Genomic DNA, 19,879 nt, shown 5'->3' with positions numbered 1-19,879 from the left:
AAAAGCTGTGGTCCCTATAGAATCTCTCTCTCCCTTTACCATTTCCCATAAAGGGATGGTTGATGGGGAAGGAAAATCTGAGTTTTAAAAGCTTCCAGGATTTGGTTCTTTATATTGCTAAAGGTGAACACTAGGGTTTACACCTCTTTGATATTTTTTTTTAATTTTTTTTTTTTTTTTTGCGGTACGCGAGCCTATCACTGTTGTGGCCTCTCCCGTTGCGGAGCACAGGCTCTGGACGCGCAGGCTCAGCAGTCATGGCTCACGGGCCCAGCCGCTCCGCAGCATGTGGGATCGTCCCGGACCGAGGCACGAACCCGTGTCCCCTGCATCAGCAGGTGGACTCTCAACCACTGTGCCACCAGGGAAGCCCCTCTCTTTGATATTTTTTGTATTCATGTTTGGGAAACACTTTAATGAGTCCTCATTTATGAAAATAGAAGGTATTAGAAACAATAAGAAAAATGCAAAGGTTTTTTTGTTCACACATATTGATGCAAAAATCTTAAAGTTACCTAGTAGCATCCAGCAGCACATGAGAAAACAATACATCATTACCAAGTAGGCTTCTTTCCAGAAATCTAAGGATGGCTCAGTTTTAGGCAGCTTGGACGGTATTTAATAGACCAAATGTGAATCCAAAAGATCATTGTCCGTGGATATTGAGATAGCTTTAATATAAAACTCTACACCCATTCTTCACGGTGTGCTGGATATATTATATTTGCTCTCCCAGATCATTCTTCACTCTGCTCTCTGCCCCAGGAGGCTGGCCTGTATGGATTCCGTCAAAGGGCTGTTTCAATCTCTGGGGTCTAGCTGGGTTCAGGAGGAGCTCATGCAGTGAGAAGAGATTGAGGTCAGAGTATTTAGTGCCTGTTTTCCTCTCTGAAGCAATGCGTCCAGCTACTTGTGTGCCTCAGAAAAATGTCCCTGCGACCCCAAAGTTGGCTTTTCTATATGACTTTCTCCCTCTGCGTTCTGGACAGTGCTTCATTTCCTTGTCCCTTCTATCCTTGGAATAGTCCCAGTTTTATTGAAATAGGCTTTGAGGTTCCTTGATACTCCAACCTCAGCTTAATAAATAGTCCCTTTGTTAAAATAAAATTACCCTAATTTCAGTATGCCACCTGTTTTCCTTGTGTGACCTTGATCGGTTCATATGGGAAACTTCCTTAACATGATCAAACATTGTATATCAATAAAGTAAACAGACAAAGAAGGAACGTATCTGGTCTTTTGTCTGAGGTTCCTGGCACAGAGCTGCAAAAACCCTTGGAATTGCCTGAGTGATAGGAGTGTCTTTGTTATGCTAATGGAGTGACTCACGGTGGGTCCCTAGGTAGCTTCAGGATGGGGTCTGGTCCGCGAAAGACCAAGCACATGATTAAAGGGTTGGGGACTTTGAGGTAGCCTGACAGTGTAGGAAGCAGAGAGGGGCTGGAGATTGAGTTCAATCACATGGTCAATGACTTAATCATTCATGCCTAAATTATGAAACCCCGATTAGAAGCTCTGCGGAACTTCCTGACTGGAGAGTACATTAATGTGCCTGGAGGGTGACATGCCCTGACTCCATGTGGAGGTGGCATGGGGGCTCTGCATTCCCTTCCAGTACTTCACCCTATGAGTATCCTTTGTAACAAAGCTGTAATTCTAAGTACAGAACTCTCCTGAATTCTGTGAGTCATTCTAGTGAATTATCAAAGCTGAGGGGGTTATGGGAGCCCTCCAACTTACAGTCAGTTAGTTGGAAGTCCAGGTTGCCTGGCAACCCCCTAAAATGCAGCTGGCATCTGATGCAAGCACAGTCCTGAGAAGGGTTAAGCCCTTAAACTTGTGGGGTCTGCTGCTAACTCCTGGTACTTAGGGTTAGAATTGTATTGCAGTACATCCAGTTGTGATGGAAGTGAAACAGAACAAACATATACCAAATCAGGAGACAGCATCATGTTTAGTGGTAAAACTTCAAAAATATTTCTATTAAGGTGGAGATATCCACTATCATATTAATATTTTCATTTTTAGTAATACAAATTTATTAAGGCTGTGAATTTTCACAGAGTAAAACATTGGTTTTGCTGAATCTTGTAAGTTCTAATATGTTTCATACTTACTTTTACAAAATACTCTTTCTCTTCCCTGGAACACTCTTTTGGTTTTACTAGAATTTGTGTCTCCCAAAGTGGAATTCCTAAGACCCCACAGTAAACTCTTTTCTTATTTGTAGCCTTCTGTGTTTCTTCTTGGTCGACAATAGGTTACCTTAGGGTTTGCTCTTGGTGTTGTACAATCTATGGTATCGGACAAATGTGTAATGACATGTATCTATTACTGTAGCATCACATGGGGTGTGTTCATTGCCCTAAAAATCCTCTGTGCTCTGCCTATTCATCCCTCCATCTAACCGTAACCTTGGCAACTCTGATCTTTGTTGATTGTAGAGTTTTTTGTTTTTTGGGGGGTGGGCGTGGGGTAGGGTTAAATGAAATGATGAAATGTTTACCAAATCCAAAGCAGTGCGCCAGGCACATAGCAAATGATCAAAAAATTTTAGCTTCTTCCTTTTTCTCAATTTCCTAAATATACTCTGAGATCTGGCTTTTATTTACAGACATTTAAAGGCTACTCTGTTTTTTTAGATTCTCTTTATATAAGGACTCAATTATGGAAAATGACTTTTATTATATTTAGCCTATATGAGAAACTAAGAAATAATTTACTGGGTGTAAATTTGGGTAGAAATGGATGTCTTTTTAAAGTTCCCTAACTATAAATCAAATTTATTCCTGGACAGCTATTAGTGATGTTAAAAAACAAAATTCTACTGAATAAATTTGAAGTTCTAATTAACTTTATTCAGTGATTTATGAATCAGGCAGCATTCCGTCTAACAACTAGAAGCGAGCTCTGAGGGGTTATACAAAATGAATTTATAGAAAGGAGGGTGGGGCAGGAAGTCACTATTACAAAAAACAAAGTTATTTTGGGCAAGAAATCTTTTCAGGGGAACCCAAGGGCAAGCGTTTTATCATGCAGATTGCCTCTTCTTCCTCTGGGGGGAGATAGAGAGGGCCCATGTGACAGATTACCTTACTGGTGCTGCCCAGAAAATTCCAGATTGGTTAATTAAGATTGCATTTCTGAGGGGCTTCCCTGGTGGCGCAGTGGTTGAGAGTCCGCCTGCAGATGCAGGGAACAGGGGTTCGTGCCCTGGTCCGGGAGGATCCCGCGTGCCGCGGAGCGGCTGGGCCCGTGAGCCATGGCCGCTGAGCCTGCGTGTCCAGAGCCTGAGCTCCGCAACGGAAGAGGCCACAACAGTGAGAGGCCTGCGTACGCAAAAAAAAAAAAAAAAAAAAAAAAAAAAAAGATTGCATTTCTGGTGAAGGTCGAAACTACAGTTGGGTAAGGTGTTAAATCTAGGTTCGGCATCATGGGCTTTAGCACAAGTGACACCATTTTAGGTCTGTGGTTTTTTGCTTTAACAGTGCTATTCTTCAATTTGAGAAGTATATTTACAGAATTTCAACATTTATGGGATGAATACATTGTTATAAATTCACTCTGAGGTATAATGCTTCTCAGATTTTGAAGTTTAAGCTTTTTTTTTTTTTTGTCAGCATCAAGTCTTTGATTTTGCTACTAGCAAAATGGTCTGGATTATCATACTCAAAGCCTGGATACTGCTGGCAAGGCAAACTATGGTGAGTACTTTTTGAATCAAATATTCCTGATTTGATGTGCTAATAACCACAGTCAGTCCCTGGCAAAAGGCAAAATTTGTTTCAGTTTTGGTTCATTTTGTACTTTTATTCTTTTTTGGTAGCAAACCTTATACTCTTTTTCAAACAGGTTTATTTTGCCTTATTCTTACTTTCATTGTGATTAAACATGTTTATTCTAAAGCATAAATTCACTAGGCAGTGCATACAAGGAGATATTCATTTTATTCCTATGCAAATTTGTCTTTTTGGCAAAATAGAGTTCTTTCTGGTATTTGGGCCATGTAGGCCAAGTATCATATTGTTCTTTCTTGTAGCAGGAAAATAGATGCACATATTTTCTATAGTAAATTTTCATTGAGTTCACTGAAATCAACTGCTGTACATTTCTGTTTAACAATTTGGAACTTTAAAAGTGCTTTCATGATTTATCTTCTTAATAACTGTGTAAGATAGACAGGGTAGGTAGCGTTGTTGGTATTGTATAAAGAAATTGCAAAATAAAGACTCTGAATAACATATCCAGACTCTAGGAGCTGGAGGATGGGTTGAAAACCCAGTCTTTGGCCTTTTGGCACAATGATTTCTCTGCTAACCACTACGCCTCTCTAATTATAACTCAACTAAACTTAGTGACTGTTTATGTCAGAGAAGTTGGGGATATGTGGTTATGTATATTAATTCTGGCATGTCAAATCATAGGGTTGTTTGACTTTTTTTTACTACCCATAGTTGTAGCGAGTTGTGAGAGGTGAGCTTATAATTCTAGCTTTTGCTGTTATAGTAACTGATGACTGTTGACTCACAGCCAGATTCATTTGCTTAGAATTATTTATTTGGTAAGCGAATTTGTGTTGGGCCATGCCGGCCAGTGTCAGGCAATACAAGATGACTGGACTTGAATGCATCAGAATTTTGTAATTGGAGTTTGTCTAAACAAAAATAATGAAACAAACAAAGTTAGAATGTTCCCAGCCCTACTGATAAATTATTGTATTCCCAAGAATTTAAGTCAGAAACCAGAAGAAATCTTTCTCTCCAATAAAAGTACGCGGATCCAAGTAATTTCTTGTCAGATTTTCCTGGTATAGGTATTGACAAAAAAGGAATCATTATTCATTGAATAGCATGTGCTTGTTCCTTTACTGCCCAGCTCTTTTAAGCCTATCAAATCTGCAAAGTCTATATTATTGTCCCATTTGACAGAGGAGAACATTGAGACTCAGGGAGATCAATTGCCAGTAATGACAGAACTCAAATTTGAATAGTGTTCTCAAACCAAAGTTCATGCTTTTTCTGTTCTCCCAACAATCCTCTCTCACAAACAAATGTCTACAATTTCTGTAATCTCAAAATGTTTGTATTTACAAATCTTATCCCTAAGAGATAATCATTTCTTAAGTAAATTAGACGTTTTTATTTGCCTGAGTCACCAGAAGAACTTTTTCAAAAAGGGAGATAAATTGTAGATTAAAATATGTTCCTTAAACCATTTTGATAATGTCAGACCATATGAAATAATTGCAGATAATTTAAACCCCATGCTTAACCTAAGTTTGATTTGGAGGTCAGGAATTCCTCTGATAAACTACAGTAGTTGTCCCTGGAGTATAAAAAATTATTTTGCATAAGGGAGGGAATTCAGCAGGGTTAGTGAAAATTTGCCAGCATAAAAATTTAGAAGGCATTGACCTGTGTAGCTACATGCGAAGTAGACAGATTTAGTGTATAAAAGATTTGTGTGTTCTACTTATAAATTTTAATTACCATGCACATGATAAAAAGACTCCTAATACTGTAATTTAAAAACCTACATAGATTTATTTTCCCAGAAAAAAATCTTTATGATTAATTGCATGTAACACCTCTAAGAGATCCTCAGTACTTTGCCTCAGTGTACAAAGTTTTTGTTAAAAAAAAAAAGTATAATAACTCATTAAGGATTCATTTTGAATACTGTGTTGCATTTTAAATACTGTTTGGTAAATTCTAGGTTTGACAGTAGTGAAATGATTTAGTTTGGAGTGGGCTCTTCGTCATGCTGAAGGACTGTAGTAAATCAGTTCTATGAAAAACAATTTGAGTGTACTTCACTCTACTAGCTCTAGGACATTCAAAAGCAGTTAAGCCTTTGTTTTACCTCAAAAAAGAATGTTTAATTCATTAGAACAGGTAGAAAAAAACACACCTATGCTTTTTCTTGGTATTTTACTTGAAGATTAATGTTTTTTTTCACCACTGGATCTGTACAAAAACAAATTTATTTGAAAGGAACTAACTGTCATGTGGTATGTGGGTCTTAGTTTTCTTAAAGTGAATAGGAAATGTCTGGGGCCTAAACAATATTTCAGTTTGAGGGTAATGTGTTTTCTGGTTTCTACTCTGTCAGATTCTCACCCTGGTCTCCAGGGAGGCAAGAAAAGATTGTCTGTATGACATATTTTGCCTAAAGCAAGTCCTGAAACTAGGATTCATATTATTCATTTGACTGAGTGTTGATTTCCATAGATTTGCCAAGGCTCAGAATACAATCCATTTTCTCAAAAAATGTAACACTTCTCTTTTACAAATGAAGTTGTATTTTGTACAAAATAATGACGGAAAATGGGGAAATAAAGAATGTTTGACTTTGAAACATTTTTTACACATTAAACTACATAGAATCAGGCTTTTAAATGGGCTTGATTTTTTTTTAACTTATTTATTTTTGGAGGTATTGGAAAATTTAGGACTCTGAACACCCTTTTCTGGCCAGATGGAAAGAAACAGCAATAACAACAACAACAAAACAAAACTACGTATATAGAAAAATTACTTAGAATTCATGAGGTCTTGTCTCTTTTCAATATCTGAATCAAAATAGTAAAATATAAACTTAGTCTGATAAAGTAAATGAAATATGACTTATTCCATTCCAGATGTTAGTTGCCACTGATAAAAATCTTCTTGAGGGCTTCCCTGGTGGCGCAGTGGTTGAGAGTCCACCTGCCGATGCAGGGGACACGGGTTCGTGCCCCGGTCCGGGAAGACCCCACATGCCGCGGAGCGGCTAGGCCCGTGAGCCATGGCCGCTGAGCCTGCGCGTCCGGAGCCTGTGCTCCGCAGCGGGAGAGGCCACAGCAGTGAGAGGCCCGCGTACCGCAAAAAAAAAACAAAAAAAAAACTTCTTGAATTGCTGACTGATCTTGCAGAGATGTAAAATCCATGGACTCAGTTGATAAAGATTAATGATGGTATTATAGTTTTCAGAGATTAACAGAAGATCATAATCATATTTTGCTATATGGGGAAGCTTTTTAAAAATAGGGAATATCCCATAATTGCATTCCAAACATAGTAAGTATAAGAACAGACAGTTTTTGTTGTTGTATTTCTTCTTCAAATCCAGGGATAAAATAATAGAAAAGTTCTATGAGGTCATGGAAAAGTTTCTACTCTAGAATTAGGTAAAAAAGACAAAATAAGTACCCAAACCATATGATTTATCTGTAGTATAGACAGGAATTACTTTTACACTACACTATTCATTCTCCAAGGCCTAGTCACTTTGTTGAATTTTTCTGTAATGACTATTACAACTATAATTGCCCTTTATATTGAGAAAAGTCACATCATAATCCCCCCAACAACCTCCCAAACCAATTCCTTGACCTGAATTCCCCATAACTGTTAACATCATTACCAATGGACCACCCTTGACATACTGGAATACCTTTTATAACAATTCTTAAGTTTCATCCTCTATATTCCATAAAATGCCAATTTATGAATATTCTACCTACACAACACCTTCTTAATCCACCTTATTTTCCCCATATTCATTGCCATTACCCTTGTGGAAGTGTAAGTTAAGTTAATTCAGATTTTTTCTAATAGGAAAAATGAACTTCTTCCACTTTTTAGAATTTAAATATCTCACTACCACCATCCCCAAACACACAAATATCAACTCACTCAGAGTTTCAGGATTAAACCCTTCTTGCTGTAGAGCAAAGATAAATAGTTATTTGCTGAATTGGTTCTAATGGACCATCAGAGTCAATTAAGAAAGAACTGGTGGAGAGGATTTTTGCATAGCAGCTAGAAGGGAGGGAGAAAAGTGCTTGAAAAAGCAAGAAGGAAAGTAAAACATTTGAGGGAGGAAGTCATGTCCTAGTCTAAAAAGGAGATTAGAGGATGAGAGAGGAGAGAAAAGAGGGCTTTCCAGAAGAAGAGACCAATATTTGCCGTCTGGGGAGATGTGGAAAAGAACCCACTGTTAGGGGGCATTGCTGACACGCGCAGGGCTCAGGTACAAGATTTGACTCCCATACTGTGCCTCTTCTTGCCACATTGAGGTTTTATGCTATTATTTTTACTGGATGCGGTTTTCCCTTCATCTAGACCCTCATTGGGTGACTATCCGGTAGGAGAGATGCTGCTCTGTTGGACTTTGCTTGGTTTGGTCCTCACCTTAACACCCAGAACATCCCTAGGATCAATAGGGGGCTGATGTGCCTGCTTAGTCTCTAACCTCCATATATACTTGGGGAATTGCTGAACTTAATAACCAGAGACACCCAGAACTCCATGGTGTTTAATGATACACTGGAACATGCGTAACTCTTAGAGACAGCTTTGATCATCTCTAATTTATCATCTTTTTCTTTTCCTATTGTTAAAATGTGCATTTATAAAAAGGCCAAATCTTGACTCTCATAAAAAACATAAGATCAATACATGTCAAAGATTTTATTTAACTCATGAACTTATGAGGTAACCAGTTAGATATTAACAACCAGTTCAAAAAATAAATCAAAAAGCAGAGATAGAGGCCATGAAATGATTTTATAGACGGAAGCAAAACCAACTCTTTTTTATAGGGATGGGGCGGGCAGGTGGGGTTAGGGAGGAGAAATGAAATGTCTCTCCATCAGACAGGATTGTCTTGCATGCTAACAGACAAGAGCCATTTGCAGTGCTATCAGTTATCTACAATTTACAGAATTCTAAAATAGCTCAAAAGACCAAGAAAGGTGCAAATCCCTTAGATTCAGAACCTGGGAGAATGTTCTTTAGAACAGAGGTTAGCAAATTTTTTCTAGAAGGGACCAGATAGTAAATATTTCAGGCTCTGTGGTCCACATACGGTTCTTGTTACATATTCACCTTGGCTTTGTTCTGTTTTGTTTTATAACGTTTCAAAAAATATAAAAACCATTCATAGCTCCAATACTGTTCAAAAACAGACCACTGGCCCATTTTGGCCCATGGTCCTAGTACACCTGACTCCTGCTCTCAACACCTGTAGTTTAGGATTAAAGTCACCCAATAACCTTTTTGGTCCATTTCAAAGTCTTTCACATTTTTCCTTGTACCATCTGGACCCGTCCTTCATTTTGTTGCAAAATAATTCTTTTAAGATGCTAATTTGGTCTCAAGCTTTCTCCTTTCCAGGAAATTTCATTGGATCCTTGCAGAATTAATTAAGTGCAGACTTCTTGGACCTGGACCTGGCATTCAGGACTTTTGCTCATGTGACTGATGCAGATTTATTCCCCAGTATCTTCTGTGTGTGAACCACTCACTCACTCTTACTTAAATATGCCTCATTTTCTTACTACTGTACATTTTCCCGTTTTAACCATTACTCAGAATTTTCTTCCTTTTTTGAAATCCTAGGCTTCCTTACAAGGCCTGTTTCAAAAGCTGTCTGCCCACTGGTGTCTATCCCAATTTTTACATGGGGGGATGTTCTTCCTCGAGTCATACTAACATTAGCATCATTATTACTATCCTTCAATCTAATCTTCCTCTATTAACTCATCTTTACCTGTATTACTTCCTGTCTTAGTCTGTTTAGGCAGCTATAACAAAAATACCATGCACTGGGTGGCTTATAAACAACAAAAACTTATTTCTTATAGTTCTGCAGGTTGGGAAGTCCAAGATCAAGGACAGATTCAGTGCCTGGTGAGAGCCTGCTTCCTGGTTCATAGAAGGCTGTCTTTTCATTATAATCTCATATGGTGGAAGGGGTAAAGGAGCTCCCTGTGTACTTTTTCATAAGGGCACTAATTTCATTCATGACCTAATCACTTCCCAAAGACCCTACATTCAAATACCATCACATTGGGGATTAAGTTTCAACATATGAATTTTAGGGGTACAGAAGCATTCAGTCTATGGCATTTCCCATTCAATATTGAACTTTTCTTTCTTGTTTACCTAATCTAGGCCTTTCAAAGATTAGGGGCTCAGTGAATTTTTTGTTACATTGCATCACTTGTTTCTTCTCTTGCTTTTGCATAATTTTCAAATTTGCTGGCATAAGAGTTTCTCTTGACTTACTGAGATAAGCTAAACGTGTTTGCTGCCTAAAGGCAACATCATTAGCTAGGCTGGTATCTATGGGAAATCACTGACTCTACTGGTATTAGTTACTGCTGCATACCAAGCTACCCTAAAACGTATTAGCTTCAAGCTAAAAACATATTTATGAGTTAATGGTTTCTGTGCATGAGATATGCGTGTGTGGCTTAGCTGGGCACTTTGGCTTAGGGTCACGTGTGGTACTGCGGTGAAGATAGTGCCAGGGCTGCAGTCACCTCAAAGGTCAGCTGAGGAAAGATCTCCTTCCAAGCTCACTCATGTGGTTTTGGCAGGATTCGGTTTTCTGCGGGTTGTCGGACTAAGGGCCTCATTTTTCTCACTGGCTGTTTGTCAGAGAACTCCCCCTCTTCCTTGTGTCTTCTCCACGGGGCAGCTCACAGCATGGCTGTTTGCTTCATCAGACTCAGCAAGTGAGAAGAGTCAGAGGGAGAAGGAGGGAGACAGAGAGAGGAGAAAGAGAAAGAGAGAGAGATGGAGGTCAAGTCTTTTATAACCTAACCTCAGAAGTGGCATTCCATTACTTTTGCTGTATTCTATTTGTAAGACGCAAGTCTCCAAGTCCAGAACACAGTCCACAGGATAGAAAATTACACAAGGGTGTGAATACCAGGAGGCGGGATCATTAGGGGTCATTTTAGAGTCTACCTGCTCCAATTCTCTATATTTCAGTTACCAGACCACTCAGATGAAGGTAATAAACGTTGAATCTACCAAACTCAGAGAACTGCAAAATTAAAATGCTATCGTAAGTTCAAAATGCTATGGAATGCACGTTGTGGCCCCTAAATGTAAGAAGACCACGGAAAACTTCCCCTGTCAAATAATGGAGAAAAGGATCATATTTATGGAAAAATAATTAATTTTCAGCAAAAATTAATGTTTGCTGAAAATGAAAATGATTTAGTATGACTCTGCAATTTTCCCTCTATTATCCAAGCCTCCAGCTTTTGGAAATCCAGACTTTTTTCTCTTGTATTGCTACGGCATTGCATATTCTAAATAGACACACTTGCATCTTAAAGGAACCTTTGCAAAGATAGTAATCATAGACAAAGGAAAGGTTCTCAGGCTTCCCTGAAGGTCTCTAATTTTGGAAGATCTCTTTCCTAACAATCTTGAAAGAGACTGATTACTCTGCTTGTATATGTGTTAGAGCCCTGAGAAATCATCTTTAAAGTGTCTGGTTAATCCAATTTAATCACCATTGTCTCAACCCCTCTTGCTGCAGATTATTACACCTGCAGTCTATCATTGTTCCAGCAGATGGCAAAAGCATACTATGCACCGGGTTGGAATAAGTTTGAAACTTGTATATTGAAGGCATGAACAAATGGTCTCAACCTGTTTTAAAAATCTGCCTTTGTTGTGTTTGGGACACCGTGGATGTGAAGGGAATTGTAGCATTCTATCACGTACACCACTGATGCAGACAGGTTTTGCTGAAATTCTACAGAATTAAAGACAACAAATAGTTCATAGGAACGAGTGATCTCAAGCAGAATTAAGTCATGCCTGCGTGTTAATCTTGTAGTTAATTCAAGCAGGCTTTTTTCTTTTTGATTTATTTTAATAAAACAAACTGGATATAATATGGAAATCATTTAATTAAAAGAAAGGCATATGGCACTTTGTAATTATAAGCCAAGAAGATCCGTTATTTAGATAGTGTTCTGCAGTGGGAGTTAAAAGACAGAAAGACATAAGACATTTGCATTCAAATGCTGGTTTTCAGTTATGGAATACCAGTATTTTTTAGAGTGTACATAGTATTGCACATATTGTAATTTGGAAAGCATATACGCATAACAATTCCATTGCTATTCTTGTCTATGTTCTTGCTAATTTGACAATACTGTAATTTAAACCAAGAACATTATGCAGCTCTGTGATTGTAACCACTGAGAGATAGGGATGGCAAAATTTATATTCATGCAAAATAAACATGAATTAGGCAAAATTCAGATAATTTTTCTGGTATTGATGCTAACTGGAAAGAATGCACACAACCAAAATGCAGTGAAGTAAAGCTTGATTTTCTGTTTGTTTTCATTATATTAAATGAGATGCATTCTCACAAAAGAAAGAAAGAAGAGAGAGAGAAAGAGAGAGAAGAAATCTCCATAATATATCTTGATAATAATGTCCATTGCTTTACTTGTTCTTCTGGCCTCAGCAGAATATCATGTCCAGTCCTTCCTGTGAGGCATCCTACCCTCGGTAAGGGGTTCCCCGTGGGGAAAGGCCACATCGGGCCAGAATAGGTATCAGGAGTTTTGCTGGTGATGCTTTCAGTGAGCAGGTAGGCAGGCTTTTAGCTGGAGCTAGCTCAGGTTGTCCGATCTGAGAGCTCGGAGCAGCAGCATAAAGGGAAATGAATTCTGAAGTTCGTAGCTGGGAAATGAGAGCAAGCCTGGATGAGCTGTGAGATCGAATTGGGCGGTTCAGGAATTAGTTTCTGAATAGAGGCTATAATGCGTGGCTACTTTTTCCGTGTGGCGTTTTGGAAGACTCTCTGTTTAAAGGCATTAGCTAAAAGGAACGCGGTACATCGATGTCTTGAGGGATTGTCAGTCTACAAAGTCCTCTCTGTCCCTGCTTTTGCTGATAGCTCAGACCTAGTTAGATTGTAAATGGGATTTGGATTACTTTTTACTTAAATACATTCTTATATACGCTTAGAGTAAAGCTTAGCTGGCATTTTTCTATCCACTTTAGACATCTTTCAAGACAACCCATTTGATTGGACATTTTATTATCTCAAAGTGCTTGGCTTTGAAGTACAGTTTTAGAGAATTTATTGTGGCTTGTGGTCTACAGTAGTTAAAACTTGCATCTATTGTAGCACTAATCCTTGGAGAGCCTTATTGTTCCCTTTCTTTCTCCAGAAGTGTGTTGATTTCCCTTTATAGATTTTTATGTATCTACACTGTTTGTTTATCCATTTTTCAATCCCATGGAGATTTTTAAATAACCATGAAAGTAGTTTTATTCAAGGTTTTCTTGATAACATAAATAAAGTGTATATATCTATCCATTTCCTTTTTACATGCATATTTTCCTTCATTCTAGATACTGTATGAAATCAATTTTGCAAATGTATCATTGTTTATCACAACACAAATCAGCTGAAAATAAGGATATCTTGAAAATCAGAGTCTTGAAAAAATCAACAAAAGGAAAAATCAGGTTCGAAGAACTTAAGACCTTACAGTGAAAATGGCATTAGAGAACTTACCTATATGGTTTTCACATCTGACATTATTAGAAAAGACAGCTTTATTATTAATACAGTGATATTTTTATTTACTGTATATGATGTGGAGGAAATTGTTAGGGTCTCTATCCACATTAGTTCCAGTGATGTATTTATAATTTGTTTTCTTTGTTGGAGAGCGCTTTCAGGCAGAGAAGCTCTTTGATGCTGGTTTCTGTGTCTTGGCCGCAATCTAATTGTGAATACTTGTGTGATTTTGTTGCTTAGAGCAGCTGACAACAGGGTTCTTATTCTGGTTCCTACTTCCGTGTCCTTTTATCCCTTTTCTCACTTTGTTAGTGACATCATTGCTTGGATATTTAACTTTTAAAAACTTTTTGACTTTTCTAAAAGTCAAAAAGTCGACTTTGGGTGACTTTTTTTTAACGTACTAAGGTATTTTTCACCGCTTCCCAATTCCCAGGGTTTTACACTTTTAGCTAGGCTTTATGTGAAAATATACACTGTCAACCCATCTTACTTATGTCTTAGCTTCCCCATCACACAAATACAAACACCACCACCGTGTGATTCCAAAGCACAGCATTGTAGTCTTTTATTTTCACTTGTTTCTAAAGGATTTATTGAAAAGTCACTCATTATTTCTCTGCTACTCATTTTAGCTTCTTTTTTCCAATTTCTGAATGCCAAGGTCCTCTTTCTTTAACTCTCTCTAACAGAACTGCATTTAATAATTTTACAGTTGTAAAATTATTGATATCTTCTTGATATCTGGGGACTCAGTTGGAGGAATCAGAGCAAAGAGGCCGGAATTGTCTGAAGGACATTCAGTCCTGTGTCTGGTACTTGACGATGGCTGTTGGCTAAAATCTTAGCTGACTCCGGGCCAGAACAACTCATAAGGCCACGAGCTTGGGCTTCCTCACAGAATTATGGATGAGTTCCAAAGCTATTGCAAGAAAAAGGCAGGCAGAAGCTGTATCCCTTTTATGACCTAGTCCCGGAAGTCACACAGTAGCACTTCTGCCTTACTCTACTGGTTGGAGAAGTCACAAGCCAGCCTAAGTTCAAGAGGAGGGGAACCAGACTTTAGCTCTTACTGGACAAGGGACAGAACTCTGGGAAAGCATATAAGATAAGAAATATTGCTCTGCTATAAACGTTTTCAGAAAAATACAATCTGACACAGTCTCTTTGAGAAAGTGATACTTAAGTTGAAGCTGTTTGCAAGGGAATAAATATGGAAAGACATTATGGTCAGAGGAGGCTGTCTGAGTAAGGATCCTGAAGTGGGACAAACAAGTGACTTAACTGAGAAAATGAGAGCCAGGTGATTGGCAGGTGATAAACCTGGAGAGGTAGGGCCATATAAGTCTTGGCAAAGCGTTCAGACTTCAAGCAAGGCCCTACACATCATGTTAAAGATATGCAGACCTCATCATGAAGATTATAGGAGACTGTGGGCAGGTTATAGTTCGGGAATGATGTGATCAGATCTGTCGTTATAGATGTCAGGCTGCTGGATTGCAAGATAGAAGTGTGGGTGATGGGAGCAGTTCAAGGACAATTGCAGTGAGCCAGGTTGGAGAGAAAAGTGGCTTGGACTAGGGCGGTGGCTGTGGAGTTAAGAGTCAAGTAGACAGATGTGAGATCTAATTAGTTGGGATGGGCAAGATTTGGGAAATGGTTCGGGCTGCGGTGAAGTAAGAGGACAGTCAGATTTGGGAATATATTTCTGAAGTTTTGCTTTGGAAACTATATATGGAAAGACTGGAGTAGCAGGAATGGCTTTTCGGGTAGAAATTATGAGCTAAGTTTTAGAGATACTGAATTAAGTGTTTTGAAAGCTATATTGAGATGTCCAATGGTAAGTGGATTAAATGGGTCTGGAGCTGAGGAGGGATGAAGTATATGTTTGTGAATCATCTGCATATAGATGGTACCTACAGCCATGGATTAGATCAGAAGAGGCTATCGGCAAAAGGGGAAGCAGTGTCACAAATTAGGTTACTTAAAAATAGATTAAGTTACTTTCATCTTGCAGAAAAAGAAAAGCAGCTTGGGAAAAGGAATTTGACTTTTCTTATAGTTTAAACTCCTTCAGGGCAGGAGCATTTCCTTCCAGGATGGATTGAGATATAATTACAGGTAGAATGGGTAGAGTTTGGGAAGTGGTTTGGCTTTAAAAGATCTCTGCAGAGTCCATTTTCTATAGCAACTGAGAAAATTCATAGACACGAGCTGAAAAATACTGAATTCATCAATAGTGGAGAATAATGCTTATAATTGGAAAGGCATGGTTTTACGTAGGTTTTGTTTTATGTGCTGTGAAATAAGAAAAATGCTCTCTAGATAGTAAAAACATAAAACTGTATTTAGAGTGAAGGTGAATAATCAGAACTATTTGTACAAATTTGCAAGCCTGTGTTCTGAAATTATGCTCAATGAAGCTGTAGACCCATGAATTTTCTATGGGAGTGAATATTTTCTGTGTCTTGCAACATAGAAGAGTGGTTTTGAGAAGAGTGTGTCCAGGCCTTTGAAGTCCTTCTCTATCCCTTTGAGTGTGAGTAGGTAGGAAGATAGGAAGAGTAACAGCAGTGCGTTGTTAATAACTACTGGCATTGCTGTGGTTGGCCACATGTAAACAACTAGTTGGTGGAGCTAATGTGGGCAATTTCACTTCAATTTGCAATAAATAAATAGCCACCTGGCTGTCTCTGGGTAACCCGTCTTGTTTCTTAGTGACCAAAGAACATTGCCAATAAAATTATAATTCTGTCAGTTATGTGTTACTTTCTGATTTTTGACTGATTGCTCTCAAGGAGTGGATTATTTTGTAGAGAATGGGCATTATGAATAATGCCCATTATGAATAATAACTCTGTTATTAAAATACTTTTAATCCCCAGAACCCCAGAATGTTGTATCTTCTCAGCAAAGAGAGACAGCGCTTTGGTAATAACAGTATCTGATGTGAATGGGTTTAATATTTTCGAACCTGCATCAGTGTAGGGAAATCCTGAAGATGGAACTTATTAGTGAAGTATTATAAATTATAAATTTCAATACTAGGTAATTATAAATGGAAGGCTGATTTTCTATAAGGTGAATTCATTCATTCATTTAATATATACTGAATATTTACTACTTGCTACTTATGGTTCTAGGCTATTGAGGTCTAAGAAATGAGCACAGTAATTGCCATTCAGGAGCACACAGTGAAAGAGAGGAGAAAGTCTAGAATACTCCCTATTGCGTTCAGGGCGTTATGATAGTACAAAGAACTGTTACCTAAATCAGAAGCTTTTCCTAATGCCCTGGTCTAAAAGGAAGTTGACTTGAAATGAATCCTTCACCAGACAATAGGTGTTAATATCTCTAACGTTTTTCTTTTAACATTTAAAATCTCCCAGAAAAAAAGTAACATGGTTCCATAGTGTGAACAGGTAAATACTTCATCTTCTGTATGATAATTGGGATCCAGACAATGAGACACTGAATATACTGTGGCTGCTGGAAGCCACATGAGATAGATTTCCCCATAGGTGTAATTTTCCTTCTAGATTTGACACTGCTAGGTATACTGCGCTCAGTGCCTGAATGTGGTTCACCATTAGTAGTTCTCAAAACCATTAGTGAGTATCTGGATCACCAGGAGGACCCCTTAGGGCAGAGTCCCGGGCTCCAGACCTGGGGTGGGGCCCAAGATTTGCATTTCTAACCATTTCCCAGGTAACGCTGGTGTCAGTACCGCTGGTCCCAGAACCACCCTTTGAGAACCACTGCATTCGATTTACCCCTTGTCCTCAGTGAGTTTACAGCCAGGTGGGGAAGACAGCAAATGAGCAATATGGTGTGGTAAGTACAAATGGAAGTGAAGATTTCAGGTGAGATTGCTTAGAACAATCAGATTTATGTCAAATAGTGACCTAGTGATTTGTAGACAGGCAAAATGAAGTAAACATCTGATGTAATTATTAAGACACTTCCTCCCCACAGCCTAACAGTATAAACCTTTTAGTGAGGAAGAAAAAGTGACAATGCTGCCTTGACTGCTTGTCTGTGCTGATTGGTTTCACCAGTTAAATGCTTCCCTTTACAATTCCCCTTATCTTTGTCGAATTAACCTCACATCATTTGGGAACTACTTTTCTCTCCAATGTCATCAGATAAATAGTGGCTGTATTTGTGTTTCTTGACAGCCATATAAAAGTGCATTTATAGGCTGGGGTTTCATCTGTCTTTTTATGTGTAGTTGCAAATATAATGAATTATGTCAGAGCCTAAATAAAAGTCCTTTCCTTTGACAGTGTTTTTCTTCTGACCCAATTTAAGAACTGTGAACTGAGAGATTATCTTATACAATGAAGAGAATAGAAAAATCCTAAACTTTTGAAGATAGATTTTGTTAGTACAAAGTATATGAATAGTCTGTAATCATTTTACTTGAATTTCCAGAGGAGAAAAAAGTTATTTCTTTCACATTTCACTTTAGTGAAAGACTGAAAAGCAGTTTCAAACAGTGTAGGTGTTTCCCTTAGATATTTAGAATTGGCCCAAAGTAGAGAACCGTGCTTTCTAAAAACATATTTTGGAAATTAACGAATACTGCTTTGCCTCATAGTTCTGTCTCCTGGTTGCTTTAATATAATTTTATTGCCCCCTTAACTCTTCTCTTCCCACCCCTCATCCCTTTGCTTTCTGCTACAGTCTTGTTGCAGGGAAAAGAGGAGTTTCTTGCCAGATAATGTCTCAGGGTTATGGACACCGTCTAATCCTATATCCTTCTCATTTTCTTTTCCTCTTACATACCTGAATTTTTGACCTACTTTTCCAATTTATGTCAGTTAATCTTCCCTGTGATTTTGTTCTCTTCTCCAAGACACTGTGGAATAGAACATAGGATTCCTAATCCCTATTTCTTTTCTTTAAGGTACTTAACTCCCTTTTTATTTTTAAAGAACTTAATATCTATAAGAAGGCAAATATAGATTACCAAAGTTAACAAATGATGAGTATGTTATAAATACAAAAGAAGTCTTAGAATGTCCTCTTTGTAGCTATATCCAGTTTTGTAATGTGAACCAGATTTGCTTTTTTTTGTTTTTGGCCACGCTGCTTGGCTTGTGGGATCTCAGTTCCCCTACCAGGGATTGAACCCGGGCCACGGCAGTGAAAACTTGGAATCCTAACCACTAAGCCATCAGGGAGTTCCCCCAGATTTGCTTTGTAAATGTTTTTTTTTCCCCTGACTCTCTGATCCCTTTGACGACTTGACTTTCTAAGTTTCTGATTCTTCTGGGAATCTCTAAGAGATATTTTCTCATAGGACACAATACTAAATCTTCTCCCCAGACTTACTCTTGTGCCCCTTGGTTTTCTCCTAATGACAATCCTACATGCTATTACACTAGTGCAAGCACCTTGCTTTTCACTGTCTACACTCAGCAGGATCACCTAGAACCAGAGCAAATCTTTTCCTTACGAAAACTTGATTTAATGGCATAAGGAATATCTGTATTTACCTTATATTCTGTAACTTAGTACCCCCAAATTTTCTTTCAGTGGTATGATCTGGTTCCCACCAGGTTACAGTAAATAAATTAATTACATGTGTCCCCAGTGCATCCTACAGATAATATCCTAGCCCTACCTGCCTTTCTCCTCCCCTACCTGAGAAACATCCATTTCTCAAAGCCATAGGCAAATCCCTATCTTGCTATGCTGTCCTTTGGTATCAATTTCTATTCTAGACAGGGGTTACTGGTTGCAAGGAACTGAAACCTGCTCAAGATTCCTTAAACAGAAAGGAAAGCTTATTATATAGGTTTGGATAAATACAGCCAGGTCTATTGGGAATTGCCATTGGAAACAAGGCTTCTGTCTGGAACCATATTTGTTCTTTCAGTATCCTTTGGGCAAAATGGTCTCCTCTAGGCCTTTATTTGTTAAGTCTGGCGTGTTTTTGTTCCCTGTGATTTTCACTTAGCTTTGCTCTTTCACTTGGTTCCCCACAGTTCATTGATTCCCTCTTTGTGTCTCTTTGATTAAATTCAAGAGAGGGGTAGGAATTCCTGATCCACCTGTTGTCATTCGTGGGGGGCTGCAGGAGAAAGTCGGCCACACTTTTCACCTATCAAAAAGATTTCATCACATTTGAGGGAAATTTTTTTTTCTGAGAGCCACCCCTCCCAAAAGGTTAGATTAGGTTAAGCTATTTTTAGAAGCAAATTAAGCTAAAATTCTGCATGGAGAAATTTTCTTAAAACAAACTGTTCTAAAACTATCTCAAAAGTAGAACCTTGATACAATAAATAAAATATATTTTTAATATATGGCAAGAAGTGCTTTGACAATTGCAACCTCTCTTTTTATATCTGGAATGAATTCAAGTACTCAATTTAAGAAGAAATCTGTTAATAAATAATGATAGGGACCTAAGTTAGTACAGAATATCTACCAATCAAAATAGTAATCACTAACTGTCAACAACTTTAAAGAAGGGAGAAAATAAACTTTGTACTATTTGCTTTTCATAGCAAGCTTGAACTATAATTTTATCTGATTT

General features: G+C 38.1%; 1 protein-coding gene across 6 annotated transcripts in view; it reads left to right on the top strand.

The window, feature by feature from the left end:
• The window catches only part of LOC309974752 (uncharacterized protein), a 157,226-nt gene that overhangs the window by 41,480 nt on the left and 95,867 nt on the right, over positions 1 to 19,879 (top strand). For 4 of the 6 annotated variants that reach the window (XR_014326902.1, XR_014326903.1, XR_014326904.1 and 1 more), the window contains one exon: positions 3,621 to 3,704. Coding sequence is in view for 1 of the 6 variants with exons in the window: in XM_082859488.1 (XP_082715614.1) it covers positions 3,621 to 3,704 (84 nt within the window). In the remaining 5 variants the exon portion in view is untranslated. Of the gene's footprint in view, positions 1 to 3,620; positions 18,773 to 19,879 lie in introns of those variants that run through there. The other 2 variants (XR_014326905.1, XR_014326906.1) reach the window with 1 other exon arrangement.

Source organism: Leucopleurus acutus, assembly GCF_964270905.1.
Source record: "Leucopleurus acutus genome assembly, chromosome: 18".
NCBI classification, from domain to species: domain Eukaryota; kingdom Metazoa; phylum Chordata; class Mammalia; order Artiodactyla; family Delphinidae; genus Leucopleurus; species Leucopleurus acutus.
This window is presented reverse-complemented; position numbering and strand designations above follow the sequence as displayed.